We start from the raw sequence: 27,500 nt of genomic DNA on the forward strand, positions 1-27,500 counted from the left end.
CACTTGGGATCCTATGGATGAAGATATGGTATCTCTGGATCCCATTGAATTTCATTCAGAAGAGGAACCTTATAAAGATCGTATTGATTCTTATCAAAGAAAGACAGGATTAACCGAGGCCGTTCAAACAGGCTGGGTCAACTAAACAGCATTCCCGTAGCAATTGGGGTTATGGATTTTTCAGTTTATGGGGGGTAGTATGGGATCCGTAGTAGGCGAGAAAATCACTCGTTTGATCGAGTATGCTACCAATAAATTTTACCTCTTATTTTAGTGTGTGCTTCCGGAGAACGCGCATGCAAGAAGAAGTTTGAGCTTGATGCAAATGGCTAAAATATCTTCTGCTTTATATGATTATCAATCGAATAAAAAGTTATTTTATGTATCAATCCTTACATCTCCTACAACAGGCGGGGTGACGGCTAGTTTTGGTATGTTGGGGGATATCATTATTGCTGAACCTAACGCCTATATTGCATTTGCAGGTAAAAGAGTAATTGAACAAACATTGAATAAGACAGTACCTGAAGGTTCACAATCAGCCGAATTTTTATTCCATAAGGGCTTATTCGATTCAATCGTACCACGTAATCCGTTAAAAGGCGTTCTGAATGAGTTACTTCAGCTCCACGATTTCTTTCCTTTGAATCATAAATCAAGTAGAGTCTGAAGTTAAATTAATTATTATGAAGTTAAATTAATTATTAATTAAATTTTAAAAATTTTAAATTAAATTACTTAATTAAAATTAAAAATAAAAATGAGTTAATTAAATTAAAATTAGTTAATTCATTTTTATTTCTGGCGAGCAGGTATTTTTTTTAGCAGAATCAAAGGAAAAATCAATTTTTTTGATTTTTTTGTGACATAACATAAGAGTAAATTGTAGAAAGAATCATGTAGATAATTTTTTTTTACCGATATTTCTGATTACTAATTAAGAAACCTCTATCAACAAGATCAACAAGAAAAAGAGTGAATTCTTTTTTTCGTGAAAAAATGGGCAAGGTATAATAAATAAAACGAATTTCATGTTCTTTTCTTACCTATGCATAGAAAATATAGAGTCTTGCATATTTATATATCTCCTGGGAATCCCTTTTTTTTTACTAAAAAAAAATCGACGGATTCTAAATTATAACGAATTTTGGGGGAATTTATAATCGGAAAAACTCTTTATTTTTTTTTTTATTTTATATTAAATATATTAAAATATTTTCTATTTTCTATTAAAGTAAAGTTAAAAAAATGAAAAAAGAAAAATGAAAGTTATAAGACAAGAAAAAAAAAGATAATAAAAGAAGAATAACAAATAAATGGATTATCATATTTCATGTAGAAATATGAATAAGTCATTTAGTTAGTTCTACGCTCTTTGCACTTTATTATATTATATATACTCACTTAGATATACTTAGTATAATTATATACGAATTTTAATGATTATAAGAAATCTTTCTAATAACTAAATAACTAATAAATAACTAATAATAGAATAATTAATATAAATATAATTATAATTAATTTAAATTATTAATTTAAATTATTAAATTAATAGAATAAAATAATAATTAATAATAAAAAAAAAATAATTATAATAATAATAAATAATAATAAAAAAAAAAAAATAATGAAAATATATAAATATATTAAAATATAAATATATTAAATATATATTAAAATATATTAAATATATATTAAAATATTCAAAATAATATAATATAAAAATAATATAATTATAATATATAATAAAAAAAAAAAAATGAAATAACAGGTACAAATATTAAATCGAGGTGCCCATTCTATGACAATTCTCAACAGCTTACCCTCCATTTTTGTGCCTTTAGTAGGCTTAGTATTTCCGGCAATTGCGATGGCTTCCTTATCTCTTCATGTTCAAAAAAACAAGATTTTTTAGATCCAATTAGGTCTAACGGGGGTAGATTTCATTTCTTTTTTTTTTCAAGACTTAGACTTGGATCATAATATAATACAGATATAATACGGATATCTCTTTAGTTTAGTATAATATGATATAACATACGAGCAGCTCCCTTCAAACGTAAATGAAAATGAAAGGGTTCTTATGCAGACGTAAATATGATATATGATATATAAGTAAATGGACTATTTGAAAATAAATCGAAACTGTGGCGGATGCCTGAAAGAAATGCAAAGCAAAGCTGATATTTTTATATATGTGCAGATAGGGGATCCTATGGGGGGGCTGAGCTCTCTTTTTTTTAATCTAACGAATTCGATGAATTCCTCCTAAAGATTCACACCAGAATAATCCGAGTTGATGAAAGTTACTTCGGAAACAAAAAAAAAAGAAAGTCAAATTCATTTGGGCTAGTCTCCCGCTTCAAATAAAAAACAACTGGATCTAGTATGAGTTGGCGATCAGAACGTATATGGATAGAACTTATAGCGGGGTCTCGCAAAACAAGTAATTTCTGCTGGGCCTTTATACTTTTTTTAGGTTCATTGGGATTTTTATTGGTTGGAATTTCCAGTTATCTTGGCAGAAATTGGATATCTTTATTTCCGTCTCAGCAAATAATTTTTTTTCCACAAGGGATCGTGATGTCTTTCTATGGGATCGCCGGTCTATTTATTAGTTCTTATTTGTGGTGCACAATTTTGTGGAATGTAGGTAGTGGTTATGATCGATTCGATGAGAAAGAAGGAATAGTGTGTATTTTTCGCTGGGGATTCCCTGGAAAAAATCGTCGCATCTTCCTCCGATTCCTTATGAAGGATATTCAGTCTATTAGAATAGAAGTGAAAGAGGGTATTTTTGCTCGGCGTGTCCTTTATATGGAAACCAGAGGCCGAGGGTCCATTCCTTTGACTCGTACTGATGAGAATTTGACTCCACGAGAGATTGGGCAAAGGTAGCGGAATTGGCCTATTTTTTGCGTGTACCAATTGAAGTATTTTGAAATGAGCTGAAGAATGAACATTTTCTTAACAGGAACGAAAAAATCCAAGAGTCTTCGTTTTTTTATAGTTATAGCATAACTTAACTGAAATTTCACAATACAATATTGATGAACCAAAGAAGACATATATTATATATATATATACGGATATATACGGAACAATTCTAAAATAAAATCAAACCTTTTTTATGCGTATCTAAATTCAATTTCAATATTCAATAAATTTAGTAACAAAACAAGTAATAAATCGAAATAATAGACCCATCTCATAGATCAAAACAAAGCATTTCGGAATAAAATATAGAATAAAGAAATTCTCTTTTAATTTTGAATTTTCAATATTTGAATCAATATTTGAAATTGATACATTAGATATGGATAGATCGTATCTTGTAAATTATCTTTCCTTTCTCGACGTTTCTTGTTATCTTTCTTTTTGTCCTCCCTAATGAACAAGGGCTGGACCACCTAGAATGATAACTTTTCTGTCTTATTTTGCTTTTGCCACTCATTTTTGATTATCACATCACAATATTCTTCAAAAATCTTTCTAAATTATTCCTGTGGAATATGGGTAAGTTGGCCATTTTTTTTTTTCGAAATATTTGTTTTGTTGATAGAACGGAATTCTTTCATCTAGAAATCCGAATTTGAGCAATTAAGATACTTAGAAACAATATTTTTTTTGTATTCTTTCAAAATTCAAGGACTAACCGCTGACTCACAAATAAAAAATAGGGAATAGATTCATAAGTTCAAAGCCTCATAATAGAACTTATGCTTGATAAAAATATTAGATCATATGGAGGTGGGTTCATTAAAAATTCACAGACGAAAAAATGAAAAAAAAAACATTTATTCCCTTTCTATATCTTACAGCTATAGTTTTTTTGCCCTGGTGGATCTCTTTTTTATTTAATAAAAGTTTGGAATCTTGGGTTATTAATTGGTGTAATACTAGTAAATCCGAAACTTTTGTAAATGATATTCAAGAAAAAAGTATTCTAGAAAAGTTCATAGAATTAGAGGAACTCGTTCGCTTGGACGAAATGATAAAGGAATATCCGGAAACACATCTACAAAAGTTTCGTATCGGAATTCACAAAGAAACAATCCAATTGATCAAGATGCACAATGAGGATTATATCCATACGATTTTGCACTTCTCGACAAATATAATCTGTTTCGTTATTCTAAGTGGTTATTCTATTTTAAGTAATGAAGAACTTATTATTCTTAATTCTTGGGTTCAAGAATTCCTATATAATTTAAGCGACACAATAAAAGCTTTTTTCATTCTTTTATTAACCGATTTATGTATAGGATTCCATTCACCCCATGGTTGGGAACTAATGATTGGCTCGGTCTACAAAGATTTTGGGTTTGCTCATAATGATCAAATTATATCTGGCCTTGTTTCCACTTTTCCAGTCATCCTCGATACAATTTTTAAATATTTGATTTTCCGTTATTTAAATCGCGTATCTCCGTCACTTGTAGTGATTTATCATTCAATGAATGACTGAAAAATGATCCATGAATCCAATTAGAATGTTTGTTATTTTGTACAAAATACAAAAGCAAAACATTCAAAATCTTACTATCAAACAAAATCTTACTCTATTTAATATATATATATTTCTTTTTTCTATACATCCAAGGGATTCTCTTCCTATATTTTCTATTTTAGTAAAAAAATTTCAGTAAATAGCAGTATCGTGGATAGGGAACTATACTAGCGACCTACCTAATTTTATTGTAGAAATTTTCAGGATCAATGATTGGACCATGCAAACTAGAAAGACCTTTTCTTGGATAAAGCAAGAGATTACTCGTTCCATTTCCGTATCGCTCATGATATATATAATAACTTGTGCATCCATTTCAAATGCATATCCCATTTTTGCACAGCAGGGTTATGAAAATCCGCGCGAAGCAACTGGCCGTATTGTATGTGCCAATTGTCATTTAGCTAATAAACCCGTGGATATTGAAGTTCCACAAGCGGTACTTCCTGATACTGTATTTGAAGCAGTCGTTCGAATTCCTTATGATATGCAACTGAAACAAGTTCTTGCTAATGGTAAAAAGGGGGCTTTGAATGTGGGGGCTGTTCTTATTTTACCTGAGGGGTTTGAATTAGCCCCTCCTAATCGTATTTCGCCAGAGATGAAAGAAAAGATGGGAAATCTGTCTTTTCAGAGTTATCGCCCCACAAAAAAAAATATTCTTGTGATAGGTCCTGTTCCTGGTCAGAAATATAGTGAAATTACCTTTCCTATCCTTTCTCCGGACCCCGCCACTAAGAAAGATGTTCACTTTTTCAAATATCCCATATATGTAGGCGGAAACAGGGGAAGGGGTCAGATTTATCCCGACGGGAGCAAGAGTAACAATACGGTTTATAATGCTACAGCAGCAGGTATAGTAAGCAAAATCATACGAAAAGAAAAGGGGGGGTACGAAATAACCATAACGGATGCGTCAGAGGGACGTCAAGTGATTGATATTATACCTCCAGGACCAGAACTTCTTGTTTCAGAAGGCGAATCCATCAAACTTGATCAACCATTAACGAGTAATCCTAATGTGGGTGGATTTGGTCAGGGGGATTCAGAAATAGTACTTCAAGACCCATTACGTGCCCAAGGCCTTTTGTTCTTCTTGGCGTCGGTTATTTTGGCACAAATCTTTTTGGTTCTTAAAAAGAAACAGTTTGAGAAGGTTCAATTGTCCGAAATGAATTTCTAGATCTGTAAATTTATCAACATCAAGTTCTTAAAACGAATAACAGTTGGTAATTATATATGATCAAAAAAAATGAAAAGCTCTTTGCTTTTTAAAAATTAAAAATTTTTTTATACCAGATTTTTTGAATTATTTGTACCGCATTTCTAGTCATAATATGTATATTGGTAAGAAGACTATTTGACTTTATCCCCTTTTTTGTGTTTTTTTAATCTAATTTTTTTGAATCTAAATAAAACGGGAGCGGTGTGATTATCTTATTATTGTCCGATTTAACTGTCATAGAGTGCATCAATAGCTTTTTTCTATTCTAATAGAATCCCATTTGACTAGATACTAAGCATAAGATAAGTAAGCGGAAAAGCAAAGGCTAAATGAGGGAGAACAAAGGATTCTAGGAAGTATTATTTTTTTTTTTTTTTATTCGTCTTCCTAGTCTTCGACACAAGAAAAGGAATTTGCCACATCCCTTTCTTGTGTCAAAATAATAACGATTCTTGATCCCATTCCTCAAAGATTACTATTCTTAGCTTCTGTTTTTTCTAGGTTTATCATAACTTCCTTTTCAATTTTATACGTATAAAATTGATTTTTTACGTATAAAATACGAATAAAGTATTATGATTATTATGGACCCCCTCGGCCTCGAATCAGACAGAGAAAGGAGGGGGTCCATTGAGTCTACGCTTTCATGTCTACAACTCAGTTCACCCGATTACTTACTACTTACAGGGATGAACCCAATCCGGAATATGAACCATAAAAGAAAATGCCTATTAAACCGATCACAAGAATACCAGTTACAGTACCTATTATCCAAAGGGGAATTCTTCCAGTAGTATCGGCCATTTATCCCACTTCCCTCCACATTTAATCAAGTGGTCGTGCTAGAGACATAAACAGTCATAGATAATTATTAGATGATATCCTTCCGATGGGATAAGAGAATTCCTATTCTTATTTATTATTCTACTATTTTATTTTCTTCTTCTTCTATTAATTGAAGAAATAATTAGAAAATAAAACAGCAAGTACAAAAATGAGTAATAACCCCCAGTAGAGACTGGTACGATTCAATTCAACATTTTGTTCGTTCGGGTTTGATTGTGTCATAGTTTTATAATTAATTGGGATTAGATTTATCGTTGGATGAACTGCATTGCTGATATTGACCCCAAAAAAAAAAACGGTAGGTACAGCTAGTCCGTGAACAGTCAACCATCGTACTGTAAAAATTGGATAGGTTCGATCTATGGTCATTGGGCCTCCTAAAAAGATTTACTAAATTCATCGAGTTGTTCCAAAGGATCAAAACGGCCAGTTATTAATGGAATTCCCTGTCGGCTCTCTGTAAAATATTCATTTGGACGAGGGCTCCCAAATACATCATAAGCTAAACCCGTGCTGACGAATAACCAACCTGCAATGAATAGGGAAGGTATAGTAATGCTATGAATGACCCAATATCGAATACTGGTAATAATATCAGCAAAGAACGTTCTCCTGTGCTTCCAGACATACTGGGCTCCACATATTCTTGTACAATCAAAAGGGATCGATTCTGTAAAAGATGAGATCAGTAAATGCAATTTCACTGAAATTGAATCTTTGTGAGATCGTCAATATTGTACCAAAGGTTTCTTTAAAGTATACCGAATCAGTATAGCTATCCTTCTTCTGACGCAGCAACGCAACTTCAATCAGTATCGAAATGAAATCTTAGATAATCCCTTTCTTCTTTTCTTTTTCTTGTTGCTGTAGAACTGTGTACCATAAGATAAGGTCGGGTAAAATGCGAATTCAACGGGTTACAATAATAATTCATGGAGGAGATTATCATATTTCCGCAATTCAATTAGATGTGAATGGATGTGAAATCAAAAACTTTTGTGCTTTTGTGGTTATAGAAGAGTTTTTTGTTGGAATCCCAACTCCCCCCCCCCCCTTTTTTTTTTTCATTTTGTTTTTCATTTTAAGGAATTGGTTAATCATCTATTAAATTAACAAGTACCAATAGTAGAGAATATTCGATGAAAGAGAAAGAAGGAGAACAAGGAAAAAATAATTGTAATAATCAATATTCGTGATGCACGTATTTGTGTATTAGATTTAAAAGGTCTTTCTTGACACTTAACTACATGTTTTTTCGTTTTAATATTAATATAATATGGAACGAAAAATGTAAAATCTAGAAAAGAAAAGGATAATTGAAATTACTAGTCTTAGAATCTAGTTGTACAAAAAACAAAAAAAAAAAGAAAGATTTTCTTTTTTGAGTGATCTGATCGTGCGATACTTTTTTTCTTCTTATTTTATTGTATTGGATTGGAGATATTATGTGAATGAATCAACTAATAAATCTAATAAGTTAAATTCAAATTTAAAATAAAAATAGAAAAAAGTAAAAAAAAAAAAGTAAAAAGGAAAAGGTATTCTAAAGAAAAATAGAGGGTCGTTTTCATTTTAAAATGTAAAAAACGATACAAATTTGATACAAATATACAAATACTAAATAAATAAACTAAATAAACTAAAAGAAACTATCAAAATAGAAATAATGTTCCAATTTTTTTTTATTTTTTATTTTGTAGTAATTTCCGTAGTGATTCCAAGAAAGTTTTTTGAATGAAGTTATACAACATAGTTTTTTTATTAATTTTTATTAATATTATTAATATTTTTTATTTTTATTTATTTATTAATATTTATTTAATTATTTTAATTATTTAATAAATTAATATTTAATTATTGTAATATTAGTTTTCTATTTTATTCTATAGTTGTCTAAGGAATCTCTCGATTCGGAATCAAGAGAATATAAGCGGATGTCATAGATGATAAATTGATTTCTTTCTCTACCTATATCATATCACTCTATTTTTTGAGTGCTGTCTATAATCTATAATGATAATGATTGATAAATGATTGATAAATAAAAATAAATAAAAAGTGCTCAATTGAACTTTTTCTTTCAATTGGTATTTTTGTTTATCTTCGTATCTTTTATCTTTCAAAAAATCGAACTTAGGAAAGTACTTTTGCTTTACAAGTATATGTATAAAAAGGTTTATTTAGTTTCTATATGCTTACTATAACTAGTTATTTCGGTTTTCTACTAGCGGCTTTAACTATAACCTCAGTTCTATTTATTGGTCTGAGCAAGATACGACTTATTTGGAAATAAATTGAATGAACAATTTATAAAAAAATTTATAAAAGAAAAGGAAATTTTTCGGCGGTATTCCATCTATTCTCTAGTTCTTTACCGTGTTAATTTTCAATTCTTGCTTATTGAGATTTTTCTTATTGAGATTTATGGGCGATATGGATTAATATTTAAGGATAGATATTACCTTTCTTTCCCCCCCCCTTTTTTTTTTTCAAATAAATTGAAATGATTGAAGTTTTTCTATTTGGAATCGTCTTAGGTCTAATTCCTATTACTTTGGCCGGATTATTCATAACTGCATATTTACAATACAGGCGTGGTGATCAGTTGGACCTTTAATTAATTAATTAATTAACACCTTGTTTTTTTGACCTCCTCTTTTCTTTAATCCACAGGAGGTCAAATTCAGATAGCTCTTCCATTTTTTCTGTATAAAATTTGACCTAACAAAACAAGAACAGAATCACGCTCTGTAGGATTTGAACCTACGACATTGGGTTTTGGAGACCCACGTTCTACCGAACTGAACTAAGAGCGCTTTCTTATCCCAATCACAAAAAAATCAGACTGTAAGTAAAAAGATTCTTTTTTTAACTACTCCAATATATCTTGAATGCCTATACTATCATATATAATATGATAAAAATAAAAGATTAAGTATGGCCAAGTTTAATTGATCTCAATTGATCCCTCGTTATTACTCAGAGACGAAGTAATAGGTAGGGATGACAGGATTTGAACCCGTGACATTTTGTACCCAAAACAAACGCGCTACCAAGCTGCGCTACATCCCTTTCAATTGGTTTACAATGTTATTGTAAAGAATACCCGTTTTGTTTTCCACATACTTATTTCATTTTCTCCATTGATATACTTTTTCTTTTTGATCTCATATCATATATTATATTCATATATTATATAATAATATCGCTTATTATATCTTATTATATAATGATATACTTACGTAATAATAAAATATAATGATAAACTTACGTAATAATAAACTTACGTAAATTTCGTGAATGCTCGGGAGGACATTTTTTCTTTGTTTAAGAAAAGGAAAATCTTATCTAGCAAATTGTTGTACATTTTAGTTTGGATTAGAGATTCTGCTTACAAAACAAATGCAAGTGTCCTTTAACTACATATACGTCTGATTATATATGTATAATCATTATATATTATTACAATAAAATAAACATTATTTATTACAATAACAATAAAGAATAAAGAAGGAGGGTTTTAAATGCGAGATCTAAAAACATATCTATCTGTGGCACCGGTAATAAGTACTCTATGGTTTGCGTCTTTAGCAGGTCTATTGATTGAGATCAATCGTTTTTTCCCGGATGCGTTGACATTCCCCTTTTTTTCATTCTAGTTATCAACGTGCGCGTGCGGGGGGTGAAGAAGATTAGAGATACAATTAAATATCTGTGACTACTGCCCCCCTCCTCTTTTTTTATTTAATTAGAATAAGTTAGAAAAGAAAAAAGAATAAAAGTGGATTCAACCGCAGCAAAATAAAATTCGGAACTTGGGGCCCCAGCTTCAAGTAAAGTAAACTAACTTCAATTAAATTATTAAATTAAGATAAGAGAAGGGAAGTAGAAATTTGATTATTGCAACAGTATTATACAAGATGCTTAAATGAAATACTGTACTGTGATTCTAATCTAAACTTATAATCTAAATATAGTTTAGAATCTTTGTATTACTTATTATTACTATATTAGTTGCAATGAAATCTTTCAAAATTGGATTTCGAGTTAGCAACTTATATTTTTTTCGTTCCTTTCTTCTTCACTTCGGATCGGAAAATCGAAGAGTTGAGTGAATAAAAACCCCAAGGAGGTTCATGGCCAAGGGTAAAGATGTCCGAGTAAGGGTTATTTTAGAATGTACTAGTTGTGTTCAAAACAGTGTTAATAAAAAATCAACAGGTATTTCCAGATATATTACTCAAAAGAATCGACATAATACGCCTAGTCGATTGGAATTGAGAAAATTCTGTCCCTATTGTTACAAACATACAATTCACGGAGAGATAAAGAAATAGACGGAACCGGTCGCCTGCGTGTTACCTTTACAAGAAAGATGAAAAATGACATAAATGACATATTAATATATAATATGTTATGTTAATATATTGTTAATATATATTAACATATATTAAAATTATATATAAATTATATATATATATTTAAATATAAAATAAACAAGCAAAATCCTATTTCTTAATTCTAAATCATTTTTGATCCAATTGAACGAAATAGGATTTTCGAAATAAGGAATAAACAAACCATGGATAAATCCAAACGGCCTTTTCTTAAGTCCAAGCGATCTTTTCGTAGGCGTTTGCCCCCGATCCAATCGGGGGATCGAATTGATTATAGAAACATGAGTTTAATTAGTCGATTTATTAGTGAACAAGGAAAAATATTATCTAGACGGGTGAATAGATTGAGTTTAAAACAACAACGATTAATTACTATTGCTATAAAACAAGCTCGTATTTTATCTTCGTTACCTTTTCTTAATAATGAAAACAATTTGAAAAAAGCGAGCTGGTCACTATAACTACTGATCTTAGAACCAGAAAAATAGGCTTACTCCTCAATTGAATCAAAATTCAAATCCGAATTTAATTTAAACCTAGATTAATGTTTTGTTCAAAAAATCCGAAAATCCAAATTTGAGTGTCGTGTCGTAAGAAAAAAAACGAGTTGGGTAAGAAGAAATTTTTTTTATTGAATGTTTTTGTTCAGTTTGACTACTTTATACTTGATTATATTATCATCATATTTTATCATACTAATTTCTATCATATTTTATCATACTAATTTCTATTCTACCTTCCCGGAATTCCTTCTTCAGGGAATTCCATGTAAAATATTTCATAGATTCTTTCCAATTTACTTATTTGATAATGTCATTGGAAATCATATAAAGGCAATTCCTATTTAATATAGCTATTTGTGCAAGTATTTTACGATTAAGAAGCAACTGTCTCTTGTACAGATTATTTATTAATATACTATAACTATAGGATACCCTATTCTCACGAATTACTGCATTTATCCGAGTGACCCACAAACGACGAAAATTTCTTTTTTGCCTATCTCTATCCCGATGGGCCAAAGCCAAAGCTCTTATTTTTTGTTGAATAATAGTTCGAGTAAGTCTTGAATGAGCCCCGCGAAAGCTTGATGCGAATAAACGAATTTTTGTTCTACGCCTCCGAGCTATATATCCTCGTCTAATTCTGGTCATTGAATAAACGAAACTTTGATAAATAACTAATTGATTTCCTTTCTTTCAGTTATTCTTTTCCCCTTTTCTATAATAACAAAACGGATTCTTCCAGTGTATAAAATAATAATTCCAACGGCTTTTGCTACTATAACCTTCCCAACCACGATTTTTTCTTTCGAGGCATTTCACCTCGAAATAAGAAACTGTATTGATACTAGGTATCAAACAAAAATATAATAAAAAAGTAGTAAATAAAAATATAGAAATAGATAAATAAATAATAGAAATAATAGTGGGTTCCATCGTTTCTATGGTTACTTCTTAAACGGTGAGGTCTTCTCTATACACCGGAGCCCCTCCTTATTTAATCATTTAATATAATAAATATAATAAATATTTAATCATTTAATCAATGCTATTGTTAACATGTACAGTTCACACTTTTTGGCTCTACCCATGAATTATCTAGTAATAGGTCTTTCACAAGGAGATCCGTCTATACAGTAACGGTATTTAATTATGAGGATTTTCTAATTAGTTGACCCTGTTAGTCCGTTCTTGCAAGAGTAGGGGTATAATTTTTGGCCTTTTAATTTAAATAAGATTAATAAGATTTCCCCCGCTTAAAGGATAATCATTTGTTACCAATGGGAAACTCTTTCTCGTTTTAAATTGAAAATTGAGGTGCAACAATGAAACCATAAATTTGATACACAATAGACGAATATGATAGATCTTTTTTTTTTTAGATAATGAAGGGGATTCTTCTATTCTATCTTATTCATCCGTACTGATCATAGATGTTGGAAAAGTTTTCTTTTGTCCAAGTTCACGATCTGAACAAGTCGCACATACACCCTAGTACATGTTCCTCGGCGCTGAGGACATCCCCCCGAGAGCAGGGGATTTGGTGATATTTCTGATTGGCTGTCTTGTGTTTCTAATAAGTTGTTTAATAGTTGGCATGTTGAATCATATGCATAATGGGCTGGTTTAGATCGATCCTAACCGGATGATTATGAATTTTTTCTATATTAATATTCTATTATTATTATTAATATTCTATTATTAAATAATTATTAAATAATTAATAGAATATTAAAGAATATTTAATTGAAATTGAAAGTCCGGTAAGAAAAAAAATATTCAATCGTGATTTGCGTGAAATTTCTGCTATTTCTTATGCAACTGCTACAAGATCAACAATTCCATGAGCTTGGGCTTCTGCTGCTGACATAAAAACATCTCTTTCCATGTCTTCGGATACAACCCATAAAGGTTTTCCCGTTCTTTGTGCATAAATCCTTGTGAGGATTTCGCGCAGTTTCAGTAGTTCTTCTGCTTCCAGGACAAATTCTCCTATTTGGGCCTCATAAAAACCAGCAATAGGTTGATGAATCATTACCCTGATGATATAAGAAAAAAATGGCTATTCTATCTCGCATAATAAATAAAAAGATGACGAGAAGAGATAAAGAATAATAAGAAAAAAAAAGATAGAATTGAACAACCGTACAGGCATTGTTTACGCATTGCATACGGCTCCACAATGGAATTCACTTTTACTTACCTTTTTTTATCGAATAAAAACATAGAGTTTATCAGGTTTAAATCAGTAAATGATCCAATAACCACCCTTTCCTTGTCTTTGGAGGAGTTAAAAAATAAAACAAAATACTATGGTGGTCCCGTTGCTTTATTTCATCAGTGATTTAGCAATCCCAAAGTTTTTTTTTTTTATTTGAAAAATAAATCTTTTTTTCGTACTCTTTTATTTTTTTATTTTTATAACATAAATAATGTTAAGAGCCCTCCGGTGCGAAAACAAAAAAGTTTGTGACGCTGAAATAGGCCCCTGATAGAATAAAATCAGAAATACCCTTACTTAATATCTCATACTACTCTTTCGATACATAATCTAATGTTTAAAAAAACAATTCTTATATCTATATCGAATTCGAACTGCCATGCTATTATTACTTAATATTTATATTTCAATATTTCATATGGCGAAGGCATAGTTTTCTTTTTTCTTTCAAATAAAAACCCATTGGCGCCAAGCATGAGGGAATGCTAAACGTTTGGTAATTTTTCCTCCAACTAGGATAAAAGATGCCATTGAAGCAGCTAATCCCATGCATACTGTTTGTACATCTGGTCGCACAAATTGCATAGTATCATAAATAGCTATTCCGGGTATTACCCATCCCCCAGGAGAGTTTATAAACAAATACAAATCTTTAGTCTCGCTCTCTATACTGAGATATACCATAAGACCAATAAGTTGATTCGAGATCTCGCTATCAACATCTTGACCTAAAAAAAGTAATCTTTCTCGATAAAGTCGGTTGATTGAGATAAATTTCTATCTTCTAGGAACCGTACGTGCACCTTTTGATGCATACGGTTCAACAAAAATCGACGAAAATAAAATAAAGAATCAATGTGTAGATTCCAACCTTCCTTTTTTGATAGTGAGTACTTTTTAACTTAACTCTTTTTTTTTCTAATGTCTAATGCTAATGAAAGGGCTTTTCTTCCAGTTTTCAAGAAAGATGAGTTTTAACCCGTTTACCTATAAAATAAAAAAAGGTTTCCCTATAAAGATAAAAAAAAATTATTAAACTTATCAAACAAACTTCTCATTGATGTATTTTTTCATCGAGATTCAATTCAAATCACGACGGCATTATCTTGTTCCTGAATGGGTTTCTTCAATTCTTTTAGGTTTGTGCTCTACTCCGAGTAAAGATTTGCCCGATTTTTATTTGCACATATAGAGCAAATGCCCCAATACCGCGTCTTTTTGTTACAACTTCTTTTTTTTTTATTTAATTCATTTCACGTCTTCTGCCAAATATTTGACATATTCATTATTATATTATTCGATTGAGTATGATTAGCAGTTTGAAATTATTTCAACTTCATAATTATTTCAACTTCATAAATAGAATATGATACAAGCAGTAATCGTAATAGATATATTACCAATTGGGTTCTTCTAAACGGAGCCTGGATACTTCATTTTTTTGGTCCAAACAAGCCAACCATAAATTATTCTAATTGATATATATAATATTAATCTGAGTACCTCAAAAGCATAGATCTAATTGGACTTCATTGCATTTCACGCTCCAAATTTTGGATGATTTAATCAATCTTTCTTGGGCGAAACCGAGGATATCTCAATCGGGGGAGAGAACGGGGGAATCCCGTATGACCCAATATATCTGACAAGTCGCACTATACGTCAATCCAAATGGAATCGTCTTCCCCAGGATTTCGAAAAGGGACTTTTGGAACACCAATAGGCATTAAATGACAGAAAAATTTTCAGTACTCTATTTCACTTTGATGTGAAAACGTAACAATGAATTTATTGTCTTATAACAATGAATTTATTGTCTTAATAATAATAACCTTTATAATATTTTATACATGGATTCGATAAGTTTATATTTATATATTTAATATATTTATATATATATAATATATAAATATATATATAAAAATATATATATAAAATAAAAAAAAAAGGGAAGACAAAACCAATAGAGTTCAATTCTTACGAATAGGTACTTTGAATGATGAACAAATCTCTATGCATTCGCTCATATAAAATAGAGTCAACCCCCCATTGCGTATTGGTACTTATCGGGTATAGAATAGATCTGGTTCTCTTTTCTTTGTTCCTACAAACGGAATTGTTACATTATTACTAAAATAAAAAAGAAAAAGAATAGAAAAAAATATTAATTCTTTCTCCGAGATAATCTACTTAAAAGGAGAGATCCATAACATAGTTTTTCCAGTGCAATAAAGTTACATAGTGTCTATTTTTCGTTAATAAAGGGGTATTTCCATGGGTTTGCCTTGGTATCGTGTTCATACCGTCGTATTAAATGATCCCGGTCGTTTGCTGTCTGTCCATATAATGCATACAGCTTTAGTTGCTGGTTGGGCCGGTTCGATGGCTCTTTATGAATTAGCAGTTTTTGATCCCTCTGACCCCGTTCTCGATCCAATGTGGAGACAAGGTATGTTCGTTATACCCTTCATGACTCGTTTAGGAATAACCAATTCATGGGGTGGTTGGAGTATCACAGGAGGAACTATAACGAATCCGGGTATTTGGAGTTATGAAGGCGTGGCTGGGGCGCATATTGTGTTTTCTGGCTTGTGCTTCTTGGCAGCTATTTGGCATTGGGTGTATTGGGATCTAGAAATATTTTGCGATGAACGTACAGGAAAACCTTCTTTGGATTTGCCAAAGATCTTTGGAATTCATTTATTTCTCTCAGGGGTGGCTTGCTTTGGGTTTGGCGCTTTTCATGTAACCGGGTTGTATGGTCCTGGAATATGGGTGTCCGATCCTTATGGACTAACTGGAAGGTACAACCCGTAAGTCCAGCATGGGGTGTGGAAGGGTTTGATCCTTTTGTTCCGGGAGGAATAGCCTCTCATCATATTGCAGCGGGTACATTGGGTATATTAGCGGGCCTATTCCATCTTAGTGTGCGTCCACCCCAACGTTTATACAAAGGATTACGTATGGGAAATATTGAAACTATCCTTTCCAGTAGTATCGCTGCTGTCTTTTTTGCAGCTTTTGTTGTTGCTGGAACTATGTGGTATGGTTCAGCAACTACTCCGATTGAATTATTTGGTCCCACTCGTTATCAATGGGATCAAGGATACTTCCAGCAAGAAATATATCGAAGAGTTAGTGCTGGGCTGGCCGAAAATCAAAGTTTATCTGAAGCTTGGTCTAAAATTCCCGAAAAATTAGCTTTTTATGATTATATCGGCAATAATCCGGCAAAAGGTGGATTGTTCAGAGCAGGCTCAATGGACAATGGAGATGGAATAGCTGTTGGGTGGTTAGGACATCCTATCTTTAGAGATAAAGAAGGGCGTGAGCTTTTTGTACGTCGTATGCCTACTTTTTTTGAAACATTTCCAGTTGTTTTGGTAGACGGAGATGGAATTGTTAGAGCCGATGTTCCTTTTCGAAGGGCAGAGTCAAAGTATAGTATCGAACAAGTAGGTGTAACCATTGGGTTCTATGGTGGCGAACTAAATGGAGTCAGTTATAGTGATCCTGCTACTGTGAAAAAATATGCTAGACGCGCTCAATTGGGTGAAATTTTTGAATTAGATCGCGCTACTTTGAAATCCGATGGTGTTTTTCGTAGCAGTCCAAGGGGTTGGTTTACTTTTGGACATGCTTCGTTCGCTCTGCTCTTTTTTTTCGGACACATTTGGCATGGTGCTCGAACTTTGTTCAGAGATGTTTTTGCTGGCATTGATCCAGATTTAGACGTTCAAGTGGAATTTGGAGCATTCCAAAAAATTGGAGATCCGACTACAAGAAGACAGGTAGTCTGATACAATATTTGATATCTCTTACTTTCTGCCTCTATTCTATTTTCTTTTTGTAATTTGACACAAGGTACTAGAGATATCTGAATTTGAATTGCCGTCCTTTCTTTGAATCTTGTTCTTTTTTTATCCGGGAGACGATTTCAAATAAATAGGTATGGAAGCTATAATTGTAAACCACGATTGAATTTATGGAAGCATTGGTTTATACATTCCTTTTAGTCTCAACTTTAGGAATCATTTTTTTCGCTATCTTTTTTCGCGAACCACCTAAAGTTCCAACTAAAAAGATAAAATGATTTTTCGTTATCTTAATTGAAGTAAAGAGCCTCCCAATATTGGGAGGCTCTTTACTAACTAATCCAATGTTCCTCGAATGGATCTCTTAGTTGTTGAGAGGGTTGCCCAAAAGCAGTATATAAGGCATACCCAGTAAAACTTACAAGTAAACCAGATATAAAGATGGCGACTAGGGTTGCTGTTTCCATTATTATATAATTTAATTTCAAGACCACAATGGATCTATGATAAGATCATTTATTTACAACGGAATGGTATACAAAGTCAACAGATCTCAATTAATACAAATAGGATTTATGGCTACACAAAGCGTAGAGGGTAGTTCTAGATCTGGTCCAAGACGAACTGTTGTAGGGGATTTATTGAAACCATTGAATTCGGAATATGGTAAAGTAAGCTCCTGGATGGGGAACTACTCCTTTGATGGGTGTCGCAATGGCTCTATTTGCGGTATTCCTATCTATTATTTTGGAGATTTATAATTCTTCCGTTTTACTAGACGGAATCTCAATGAATTAGATTTACAAGAACCGCTAAGTCCTAGTTTTTCAATACAAAAGAAGCATTTTGGCTTGGTCTCGGATTTTTGATTCTATTTTGGTAGTTCGATCGTGAAATTTCTTTCTTTCTGTATTTCTGGAATATGAGTGTGCGACTTGTTATAATTGATCCTATTGATAGTACAGAGAGTGGGCCTGTCGTCTTGATAGAGATGATTTTTGACCTCGTCAGGTATTTATTTTAGTATCTGGAGCACGGAATATATGAAATAGATTATGAAGTATTAGAACTATGATTCATACTTAATATTCAGATCCCGTGACCGGATTCCAAAAAATTTCAAAGAATTAGAAGGTATAAATTGAAAGATTTTTCCTCCTCTTTTTCTATGTTTGATCAAAGGACAAACCTTTCTTTGAATTTTTACTCATTATATTTATTCAGTGAATAAGTGATGGTACAATGGTTCTTACTCAGGGAATCTTTGGACTTAGTTTGAAGTTTTTATTAAGTCATCGTGGTTCTAATATGAATCTGAGGTTTCAATCGATTTATAGGATCTTAACAAGAAAATTCCTATCAATAATAACGAAAACAACAGTAAGGCTGCATTACATACAAAAAAAATACGAAAAAAATGGGTAAATAGAAGATTCAAGAGGCCTGTAACAATCAACACCAAGAGATGAATGAGCCAACTTGATATTTTGGCATTATAACCACAAAGAAGAGTTTTCAAAGAAGAGTTTTTGGATTTTTCTTTTTTCGTATCATCATCTTCAAAGAAAACTGTTGAATCATAGGATTAAGAAGTTTCTATTCTATTACCCATATCCGTTTCAACTAGTATTTTGGTGGTTCCGTTTGAGCCGTACGAGATGAAATTTTCATATACGGTTCTCGGAGGGGGAGGCCCTCTGGTTTACCTATCTCAATAAAGTTTATGATTGGTTCGAAGAACGTCTCGAGATTCAGGCGATTGCAGATGATATAACTAGTAAATATGTTCCTCCCCACGTCAACATATTTTATTGTTTAGGAGGAATTACGCTTACTTGTTTTTTAGTACAAGTAGCTACGGGGTTTGCTATGACTTTTTACTACCGTCCGACCGTTACTGAGGCTTTTGCTTCTGTTCAATACATAATGACTGAAGCTAACTTTGGTTGGTTAATCCGATCAGTTCATCGATGGTCGGCAAGTATGATGGTTTTAATGATGATCCTGCACGTATTTCGTGTGTATCTCACTGGTGGCTTTAAAAAACCTCGTGAATTGACTTGGGTTACAGGTGTGGTTCTTGCTGTATTGACCGCATCTTTTGGCGTAACTGGTTATTCCTTACCTTGGGACCAAATTGGTTATTGGGCAGTAAAAATTGTAACAGGCGTGCCAGAAGCTATTCCTGTAATAGGATCGCCTTTGGTAGAGTTATTACGTGGAAGTGCTAGTGTAGGACAATCCACTTTGACTCGTTTTATAGTTTACACACTTTTGTATTACCTCTTCTTACTGCCGTATTTATGTTAATGCACTTTCCAATGATACGTAAGCAAGGTATTTCAGGCCCTTTATAGTATAGAGAATATAGATTATAAATATTTGTAATCAACCATTGATCGCTTTGGGGAGGAAGAATAGTATTTCATTGCTACAAATATGGATTATTGAAAGAATAAGACATGTATTTGGATATTTCCCTTCAACTCCAATTTTTTTTATTTTACATGAATGGTTGAGCGGAATTCTCCTAAGAGAAAAATGGATTATGGGAGTGTGTGACTTGGACTATTGATTTGGCCGTGCGGATATATGCCCTTATCCGCCACATTGGAATTAATAACCAAATGTGTCTTTGTTCCAACCACTGCGTAAGCCCCATACAGAGGATAGGCTGGTTCACTTGAGAGAATCTTTTCTATGATCAGATCCAATCATGTTGTACATGAACAGGCTCCGTAAAACCCAGTAGAATAAGCGATATGGTAGAATCTATATTCTATTTTACCTATTTTATTTATATGTTTTATTTTATTTATTTCCTTTACTTTATTACTTAATACTTTATAGATTACTTAATACTTTTATAGTATGGAAATGCAGTCATTTCCTCTGCATTGATCCGATTTATGATACTATCGGGTGAAGTGAAATAAGGGATCTAAAAGAATGACATAGGCTAAACTATATTAGTAACAAGTAAATCCTTTGTATGTAAAAAGTCTCGATATTTTTTTAGAGATAAAGGCCAATCAGAAAGGTCTGAGACGACCCAAAAGCACTTAATCATGATCACCTTTTAGGCCTACTTGGGTATTGGGCATTTACCTGTAAGAATGAATTCCTTGCAATGGATAATTAATTGCAACTCTGGAAAAAGGAATCCAGTCAATTTTTTATTACATAATATTACATAAAATCATTCATATATGTGTAGACATGGCTAACATTTTACATTTTATAAGATCTATACATACAAGATTTTTTTTATATGGATCTGTTTGATTCGTTTGATTCTTGCTCGAGCTGGATGATGAAAATTATCATGTCCGGTTCCTTCGGAGGATGGATTTATAAGAATTCACCTATCCCAATAACAAAAAAACCTGACTTGAATGATCCTGTATTAAGGGCTAAATTGGCTAAGGGAATGGGTCATAATTATTACGGAGAACCCGCATGGCCCAATGATCTTTTATATATTTTTCCGGTAGTAATTCTAGGTACTATTGCATGTAATGTAGGATTAGCGGTTCTAGAACCATCAATGATTGGTGAACCTGCGGATCCATTTGCAACTCCTTTGGAAATATTGCCTGAATGGTATTTCTTTCCTGTATTTCAAATACTTCGTACAGTACCCAATAAGTTATTGGGTGTTCTTTTAATGGTTTCAGTACCTGCAGGATTATTAACAGTACCCTTTTTGGAGAATGTTAATAAATTCCAAAATCCATTTCGTCGTCCAGTTGCGACAACCGTCTTTTTGGTTGGTACTGCAGTAGCCCTTTGGTTAGGTATTGGAGCAACATTGCCTATTGATAAATCCCTAACTTTAGGTCTTTTTTAAATTGATTCAATTGTAAAATAAAATATCATGATGTGTATGTCTATCTAGGGAATAGTCGCTTCAAAGTGAATTCTCCCTAGATAACATCTATCGGATTTATATTTTATTCTTTGGTAAAAAAATTAAATTGCGAAATTTTTTTCTATTTCTAGAATACCCAATATATGTTTTACATCGTCTATACGAAAATGTTCAATTTTCATAAGATCTTCTTGACTCTTATTCAAAAGGTCCGATAATGTATGTATATTGGATCTTTTGAGGCAATTATAGATCTTAGGAGTCAATTCTGATTGGTCAATAAAAACGTATTTTAATGTTATTTCGTTTTGATTTTTTCTTAATTTAGTCAATCTATCATAAAAGGTAAAAAGAGGTAAAGTAACCTTGTGTTGATTTTTTTCTAAATGGAAGTTTTCTTCTTCTGCATGTAGAAAAGGAATAAATAAATCAATCAAATTCCGGGAGGCTTCATGAAGTGCTTCTTTAGGAGTTAAACTCCCATTTGTCCATATTTCGAGAAAAAGTATCTCTTGCTTTTCATTCCCATTTCCATAAGAATGAACACTATGATTCGCATTTCGAACAGGCATAAATACAGCATCTATAGGATAACTTCCCTCGTGAAAGTTATTTGTCGGTTTTATACGATAGCCGCGATTTCTCTCGATTTGTAATCCAATACACAAATCAATTGGTTCCGTTAGGCTAGCGATATGCTGTGTATTATCAATGATTTCTACAAAAGGTGGTAAAATGATGTCTTGAGCAGTTATATATCCAGGACCCTTGACACAAATAGACGCGTCACAAGTTCCATACAAATTGCTTCTCAATACAATTTCTTTCAAATTCATTAAAATTTCATGTATTGATTCTTGAATACCTGCTATAGTCGAAAATTCGTGTGGTATTTTCTCAGATTTTGCACGTGTGATACATGTTCCTTCGATTTCTCCAAGCAAAGCTCTTCGCGTCGCAATGCCTATTGTGTCGGCTTGGCCTTTCATAAGTGGTGACAGAATAAAGCGTCCATAAAAAAGACGCTTATTGTCAGTTCTTGATTCAACACATTTCCACTGCAGTGTCCGAGTAGATATTGTTACTTTCTCTCGAATCATAATAATATTGAAATCATTGAATTATTTATTTCTCTTGTCTCTTGAAATCTCTTCAATATTTATATTTACACACGCCTTTTTTTAGGGGGCCTGCAGCCATTATGTGGCATAGGGGTTACATCCCGGACGAAGCTTAATAATATACCACTTCTGCGAATAGCTCTTAATGCTGCATCTCGCCCGAGACCAGGACCTTTTATCATGACTTCTGCCCGTTGCATACCTTGATCCACTACTGTTCGAATAGCATTTCCTGCTGCGGTTTGAGCTGCAAATGGCGTTCCTCTTCTTGTGCCCCTGAATCCACAAGTGCCGGCGGAGGACCAAGAAATCACTCGACCCCGTACATCTGTAACGGTCACAATAGTATTGTTGAAACTTGCTTGAACATGAATAACTCCTTTTGGTATTTTATGCGCACTCTTACGTGAACCAATACGTCCATTCCTGCGTGAACCAATTCTTGGTAAAGGTTTTGCCATATTTTATTATCTCATAAATATAAGTCAGGGGTCTATGGATATATCCATTTCATGTCAAAATAGATCCTTTTTTTTATTTATACATTTTTTTATTTGTACATCAGATCCTTTAGAGCGTTTCCGCTTAGCAAGATTATCCTTGTCTTTGTTTATGTCTCGGGTTAAAGCAAATTACTATAATTCGCCCCCGTCTACGTATCAGTCGACATTTTTCACAAATTTTACGAACAGAAGCTCTTATTTTCATATTTGCCGTCCCTTAAATTTTGAATATACATACTTTTTTTGAAGAAAATAAGTTTCTTTAAACTTTGAAATCATGAATTGTATCCCTTGAGAAGTGATGAAAGTGAAAGGACTTTTTAAGTTGAAAAAAAAAAACTGACTAATCATTCAAATCTTTGTTTGTTACGGAGTCTATAAATTAGAAGTGCTCTGGTCGAATTCTAAATACTTAACACTATTTCTGAGCAGTATAGGTATAAAAAAACTATGTTGGATCCTTCCTGAAGCATAACCTAAAACCAGATCTTCATTATCTAAAGGAACTTGGAACATACTATTGAAAAGTGATTCAGAAATTTAACCTTCCCAAATTGAATCCATTTTTTGTTCTTTCATTCCATCTAAAATCCCCTTCAAGTATCAATTAATGTAATAGGAATGATATTAGAAACCTCTTCTTTCTCTTTTTTTTTTTTTCACAAATAAGAAGTTGGGATACAATTCGGATATCCGAAAGATTACCATATATAACACAAGATTTCTCCACCGATTCTTTCTAGTCGAGCTTCTCGGTCGGTCATTATACCCCGAGAGTAGAAGAATACAATACCATCCGCCCAAAATTCTAGGAATTTTTTGATAGTTAGAATAGATTCGTAGACCAGGTCGGCTAATCCGTTTTAAATTTAGACTAGTTCTATAGGGTCCCTTCCTCTTCCTTCTATGTCGTAGGGTTAAAACCAAAAATTTTTTGTTGCCTTCCTGGTGTTTCCTGACATTTTCAATAAAACCTTCTCGTAAAAGTATTTTAATAATGTTTTCAGTGATGTTAGTGAATGCTATTCGAACGGTTCCTTTTCTATTCATGTCAGCATTTCGTATAGAGGTTATTATCTCAGCAATAGGATCCCTGCCCATGATAAACTAAATTTTGAATTTCTCTCTAGTTTTGATATAATCAACATACTTTTTTTTTTTCTTTTTTTTTTTTTGAATTACTTATTTTATTAAAGGTATATGCGTGAAACACAATTTACTAATGAAATTCTATTTCATTTTTATTCAAATACTATAACTATACAATAAAAACTATATAAAAAATACTATAACTATATACTAGAACTGTATCATGGTCTCATCTTAATTTTAAATGGTATTATCTTCTATTTTATTTAGAATTTTTTATTTTATAATACTTCAGGCGCTAATGAAACTATTTTAGTAAAATTTAACTGTCTCAATTCTCGGGCGATTGCACCAAAAATTCGAGTTCCCTTTGGATTTCCTTCTTGATCAATGACAACTGCAGCATTGTCATCATATCGTATTATCATACCGTTATCACGTTTGAGTTCTTTACAAGTACGTACAATTACAGCTCTGATTACTTCTGATCTTTCTAGAGGTGAATTTGGTGCCGCTTCCTTGATCACAGCAACAATAACGTCACCAATATGAGCATATCGGCGATTACTAGTCCCTATGATTCGAATACACATTAATTCTCGGGCTCCGCTGTTATCTGCTACATTCAAATGGGTCTGAGATTGGATCATATCATTTTTTTTTTTTTATCTGTTATTTTAATGCAAAGGAAAAAAAGATATATTGTTTGTCCAAAACAAAAAAAAAACTTTCGATTTATTTTAGCACCCCAAAACAAAAGTCTTTTTCCTTTAGTTCTATATTCCTATCCCGAAATAATGAATTGAGTTCGTATAGGCATTTTTGATGCTGCTATTGAAATAGCCCTTCTTGCTATATTTTCTGCTACTCCACTCATTTCATAAAGTATTCTACCTGGTTTAACGACAGCCACCCAATATTCAGGAGATCCTTTCCCCGAACCCATACGTGTTTCCGTAGGTCTTAAAGTAACTGGTTTGTCGGGAAATATGCGTACCCATATTTTTCCACCGCGGCGTGCATTTCGTGTCATTGCCCGTCGTCCCGCTTCTATTTGTCTAGATGTAATCCAAGCGGGTTCAAGTGCCTGAAGAGCATATTTGCCGAAACAAATACGATTACCTCGAAAAGCTATTCCTTTCATTCTTCCTCTATGTTGTTTACGGAATCGGGTTCTTTTTGGGTTATAGTTGATGGTTGTTTCTCAATTCCATCTCTACTACAGAACCGGACATGAGAGTTTCTTCTCATCCAGCTCCTCATGAATGAAATGTATATATATGTGTTTGATGAATAATATACTAAATCATGGGATTCTTTGAGATTTCACTTAATTTATTTACTTAATCTAATCTATTTCTAATTTATTTATTAGATTATTTTCTATTTTATTAGATTATTAGAATAGAAATAGAAATTGGTATATATATATATATATATATATATTTTTTTATTATAATTATGATATCAGATCGCTAAAATTTAGAAATCCAATAATCTAAAAAATTTCGCGGGCGAATATTTACTCTTTCAATATTTATTTTATTTGTTTTGTAGAGCTAATCCACGATCCTTCAGAATAAATGGATTGTCTTTTGGTTCCTTTCGCTATCCTCCCAATAAATCATTAAGATTTGTTTTCAATAAAATCTTATGTATTTACAGGTTCCGTCGTTCCCATCGCTTCTCCATTAATGGTTAGGTCTTAATTTTACAATGGAGCCTCTAATTTGATTTGTTCTTGAGTCAATCTTCTCAGTCTTTATTGGCTCGAGGCTCTTGATTTTTTGTTTTATGAATGAATTAGTTTCATTATAGATCAATTGGTATTGATGCTTTAGTACATTAGCCTTTATCTGATGATTCATAGACCTTACATATCGGAATCATAGATCATTGATATTTTTTTCTCTCTTTCTTTCACCCTTCCATTTATCCGCATAATTTTGATTTTGATTTACAACTCCTAATCAAATCAGATTGGTTTTTCTTTTGTTTTTTGTTTTGTTTGTGCAAAAAGGATTTAAATTGCTCCAATAATAAATAAAAATATGAGCAATATATCATATCTTGAATGTTTCCTTGGATCTAGATAATGCAAAGCGATGAGTTGGTTATTAGTTGTATTTGGTTATTAGTTGTATATTTATACTTATTAGTTCATAGTATGAGTCAGTCCTTTTTTTTAATCCTGAACCTAAAAAACCAACGAGTCACACACTAAGCATAGCAATTATATCAAATTATCAATCGAATTTTTTATTTTATTCAACCCTATAGAAATATAATTCGAATTGATTCTTTTTTTACAATAATAAAAAAAAAAAGAATCAAAAGTTATCATTTTGTTTTATCAATAGATAGAATGTAAAGACAAGTCAAGTAAGGGTTTATTATTTTTTGTCTAGAAATGTCCAAATTTTTATGCCTAATACCCCATAAATGGTTCTAACTGTATATGAACAATAATCAATTTTAGCCCGAATGGTTTGTAGAGGAACCCTACCCTCTCTAATCCACTCGACGCGTGCAATTTCTTTTCCGTCAAGACGCCCCGCAATTTGTACTTGAATTCCTTTTGTATCCGCCTGTTCAGTTAATTCAATAGCTTTTTTCATTGCTTTGCGAAATGAAACTCTATTCTTTAATTGTCCGGCTATAAATTCTGCAAGAATATTAGGGTGCCCATAAGGGTTTGAAATTCTTGTAATAGCAATATTGAGTTTTCGGTTCACACAATTTAGTTCTTTTTGTACATTTATCTGTAATTTCTCGATTCGTTTAGGTTTACTTTCTATTAATAATTTTGTGAATCCCATATATATTATTACTTGAATCACATCAATTCTTTTTTGAATCTCTATACATGCAATTCCCTCAACACCAGAAGATATTTTTGTATTGTTTTTTACATAATTCTTGATACAGTTTCTTATTTTTTGATCTTCTTGTAGACCCTCAGAGTAATTTTTTGGTTGAGCAAACCAAAGAGAATAATGACTTTGGGTTGTACCAAGTCGGAAACCTAGTGGATTTATTTTTTGTCCCATAATCCCCCACTACTTACTATACATATCATGAAATGTCGCATCTGTGGATTTCGTTTTTTTTATCCACCCCCGGTTTTTTAAGCATATGTTATATTCTTCATATTCTTCATATTCTTCATATAAAGATATATTTTTTAATACAATAGTTATATGACAGGTCGATCTTTTTATCAGATAACCCCGCCCTCGAGCCTGAGGTTTTAATTTTTTCACAGTAGCACCTTCGTTGACTTCGGCTTTACTAATGATTAAATTGGCTTCGTTGAAACCCATATTGTGGCGAGCGTTTGCTGCTGCAGAATAAATTAATTTTAAAATGGGATAACATGCTCGATAAGGCATAAGC

The 27,500-nt window shown here is 32.2% G+C and overlaps 5 protein-coding genes, 2 non-coding genes and 3 pseudogenes across 7 annotated transcripts; 4 read left to right on the top strand and 6 right to left on the bottom strand.

The window, feature by feature from the left end:
• LOC125370571 overlaps positions 1 to 1,488 on the top strand; it is a 2,239-nt pseudogene extending 751 nt beyond the window's left edge.
• A 153-nt stretch (positions 1,489 to 1,641) lies between these two features.
• On the top strand, positions 1,642 to 6,327 carry LOC125370582 (annotated as a pseudogene).
• Positions 2,926 to 4,785, top strand: LOC125370577 (chloroplast envelope membrane protein-like). Its single transcript, XM_048376513.1, has one exon. The coding sequence runs from the start codon at positions 3,785 to 3,787 to the stop codon at positions 4,469 to 4,471; it is 687 nt and encodes a 228-aa protein (XP_048232470.1). The 5' UTR covers positions 2,926 to 3,784; the 3' UTR covers positions 4,472 to 4,785.
• A 2,999-nt stretch (positions 6,328 to 9,326) lies between the features above and the next one.
• TRNAW-CCA lies at positions 9,327 to 9,400 on the bottom strand. The gene has a single exon. It is a non-coding gene; the product is annotated as a tRNA-Trp (tRNA).
• Positions 9,401 to 9,582: 182 nt separating this feature from the next.
• On the bottom strand, positions 9,583 to 9,656 carry TRNAP-UGG. Its single transcript has one exon. It is a non-coding gene; the product is annotated as a tRNA-Pro (tRNA).
• Positions 9,657 to 11,470: 1,814 nt separating this feature from the next.
• Positions 11,471 to 15,980, bottom strand: LOC125370578 (ATP-dependent Clp protease proteolytic subunit). Its single transcript, XM_048376514.1, has 3 exons — positions 15,362 to 15,980; positions 14,175 to 14,468; positions 11,471 to 13,523 (listed from the first exon to the last, which is right to left on the bottom strand). The coding sequence occupies exons 1-3, from the start codon at positions 15,430 to 15,432 to the stop codon at positions 13,298 to 13,300; spliced, it is 591 nt and encodes a 196-aa protein (XP_048232471.1). The 5' UTR covers positions 15,433 to 15,980; the 3' UTR covers positions 11,471 to 13,297.
• On the top strand, positions 15,969 to 21,465 carry LOC125370566 (annotated as a pseudogene).
• Positions 21,398 to 22,491, bottom strand: LOC125370575 (DNA-directed RNA polymerase subunit alpha-like). Its single transcript, XM_048376512.1, has one exon. It carries the CDS (start codon positions 22,489 to 22,491, stop codon positions 21,493 to 21,495), a length of 999 nt encoding a protein of 332 aa, XP_048232469.1. The 3' UTR covers positions 21,398 to 21,492.
• LOC125370580 (30S ribosomal protein S11, chloroplastic) lies at positions 22,256 to 23,305 on the bottom strand. The gene has a single exon (XM_048376515.1). It carries the CDS (start codon positions 22,971 to 22,973, stop codon positions 22,557 to 22,559), a length of 417 nt encoding a protein of 138 aa, XP_048232472.1. The 5' UTR covers positions 22,974 to 23,305; the 3' UTR covers positions 22,256 to 22,556.
• Positions 23,306 to 24,177: 872 nt separating this feature from the next.
• Positions 24,178 to 25,200, bottom strand: LOC125370581 (50S ribosomal protein L14, chloroplastic). Its single transcript, XM_048376516.1, has one exon. The coding sequence runs from the start codon at positions 24,752 to 24,754 to the stop codon at positions 24,386 to 24,388; it is 369 nt and encodes a 122-aa protein (XP_048232473.1). The 5' UTR covers positions 24,755 to 25,200; the 3' UTR covers positions 24,178 to 24,385.
• Between the last annotated feature and the right edge of the window lie 2,300 nt (positions 25,201 to 27,500).

The sequence above is a fragment of the Ricinus communis genome, chromosome 7, assembly GCF_019578655.1.
Source record: "Ricinus communis isolate WT05 ecotype wild-type chromosome 7, ASM1957865v1, whole genome shotgun sequence".
Lineage (NCBI taxonomy): Eukaryota > Viridiplantae > Streptophyta > Magnoliopsida > Malpighiales > Euphorbiaceae > Ricinus > Ricinus communis.

What these genes read in the sequence shown, in the direction of transcription:
- LOC125370575 (XM_048376512.1), bottom strand. Translation starts at nt 22,491, where the DNA reads ATGATTCGAGAGAAAGTAACAATATCTACTCGGACACTGCAGTGGAAA.
- LOC125370577 (XM_048376513.1), top strand. Translation starts at nt 3,785, where the DNA reads ATGAAAAAAAAAACATTTATTCCCTTTCTATATCTTACAGCTATAGTT.
- LOC125370581 (XM_048376516.1), bottom strand. Translation starts at nt 24,754, where the DNA reads ATGATCCAATCTCAGACCCATTTGAATGTAGCAGATAACAGCGGAGCC.
- LOC125370578 (XM_048376514.1), bottom strand. Translation starts at nt 15,432, where the DNA reads ATGCCTATTGGTGTTCCAAAAGTCCCTTTTCGAAATCCTGGGGAAGAC. An exon ending in TCCATTTGGATTGACGTATA is followed by an intron (nt 14,469 to 15,361) that starts GTGCGACTTGTC and finishes ATTTATCTCAAT; the next exon opens with CAACCGACTTTATCGAGAAA. An exon ending in TTAGCATTCCCTCATGCTTG is followed by an intron (nt 13,524 to 14,174) that starts GCGCCAATGGGT and finishes TTATATCATCAG; the next exon opens with GGTAATGATTCATCAACCTA.
- LOC125370580 (XM_048376515.1), bottom strand. Translation starts at nt 22,973, where the DNA reads ATGGCAAAACCTTTACCAAGAATTGGTTCACGCAGGAATGGACGTATT.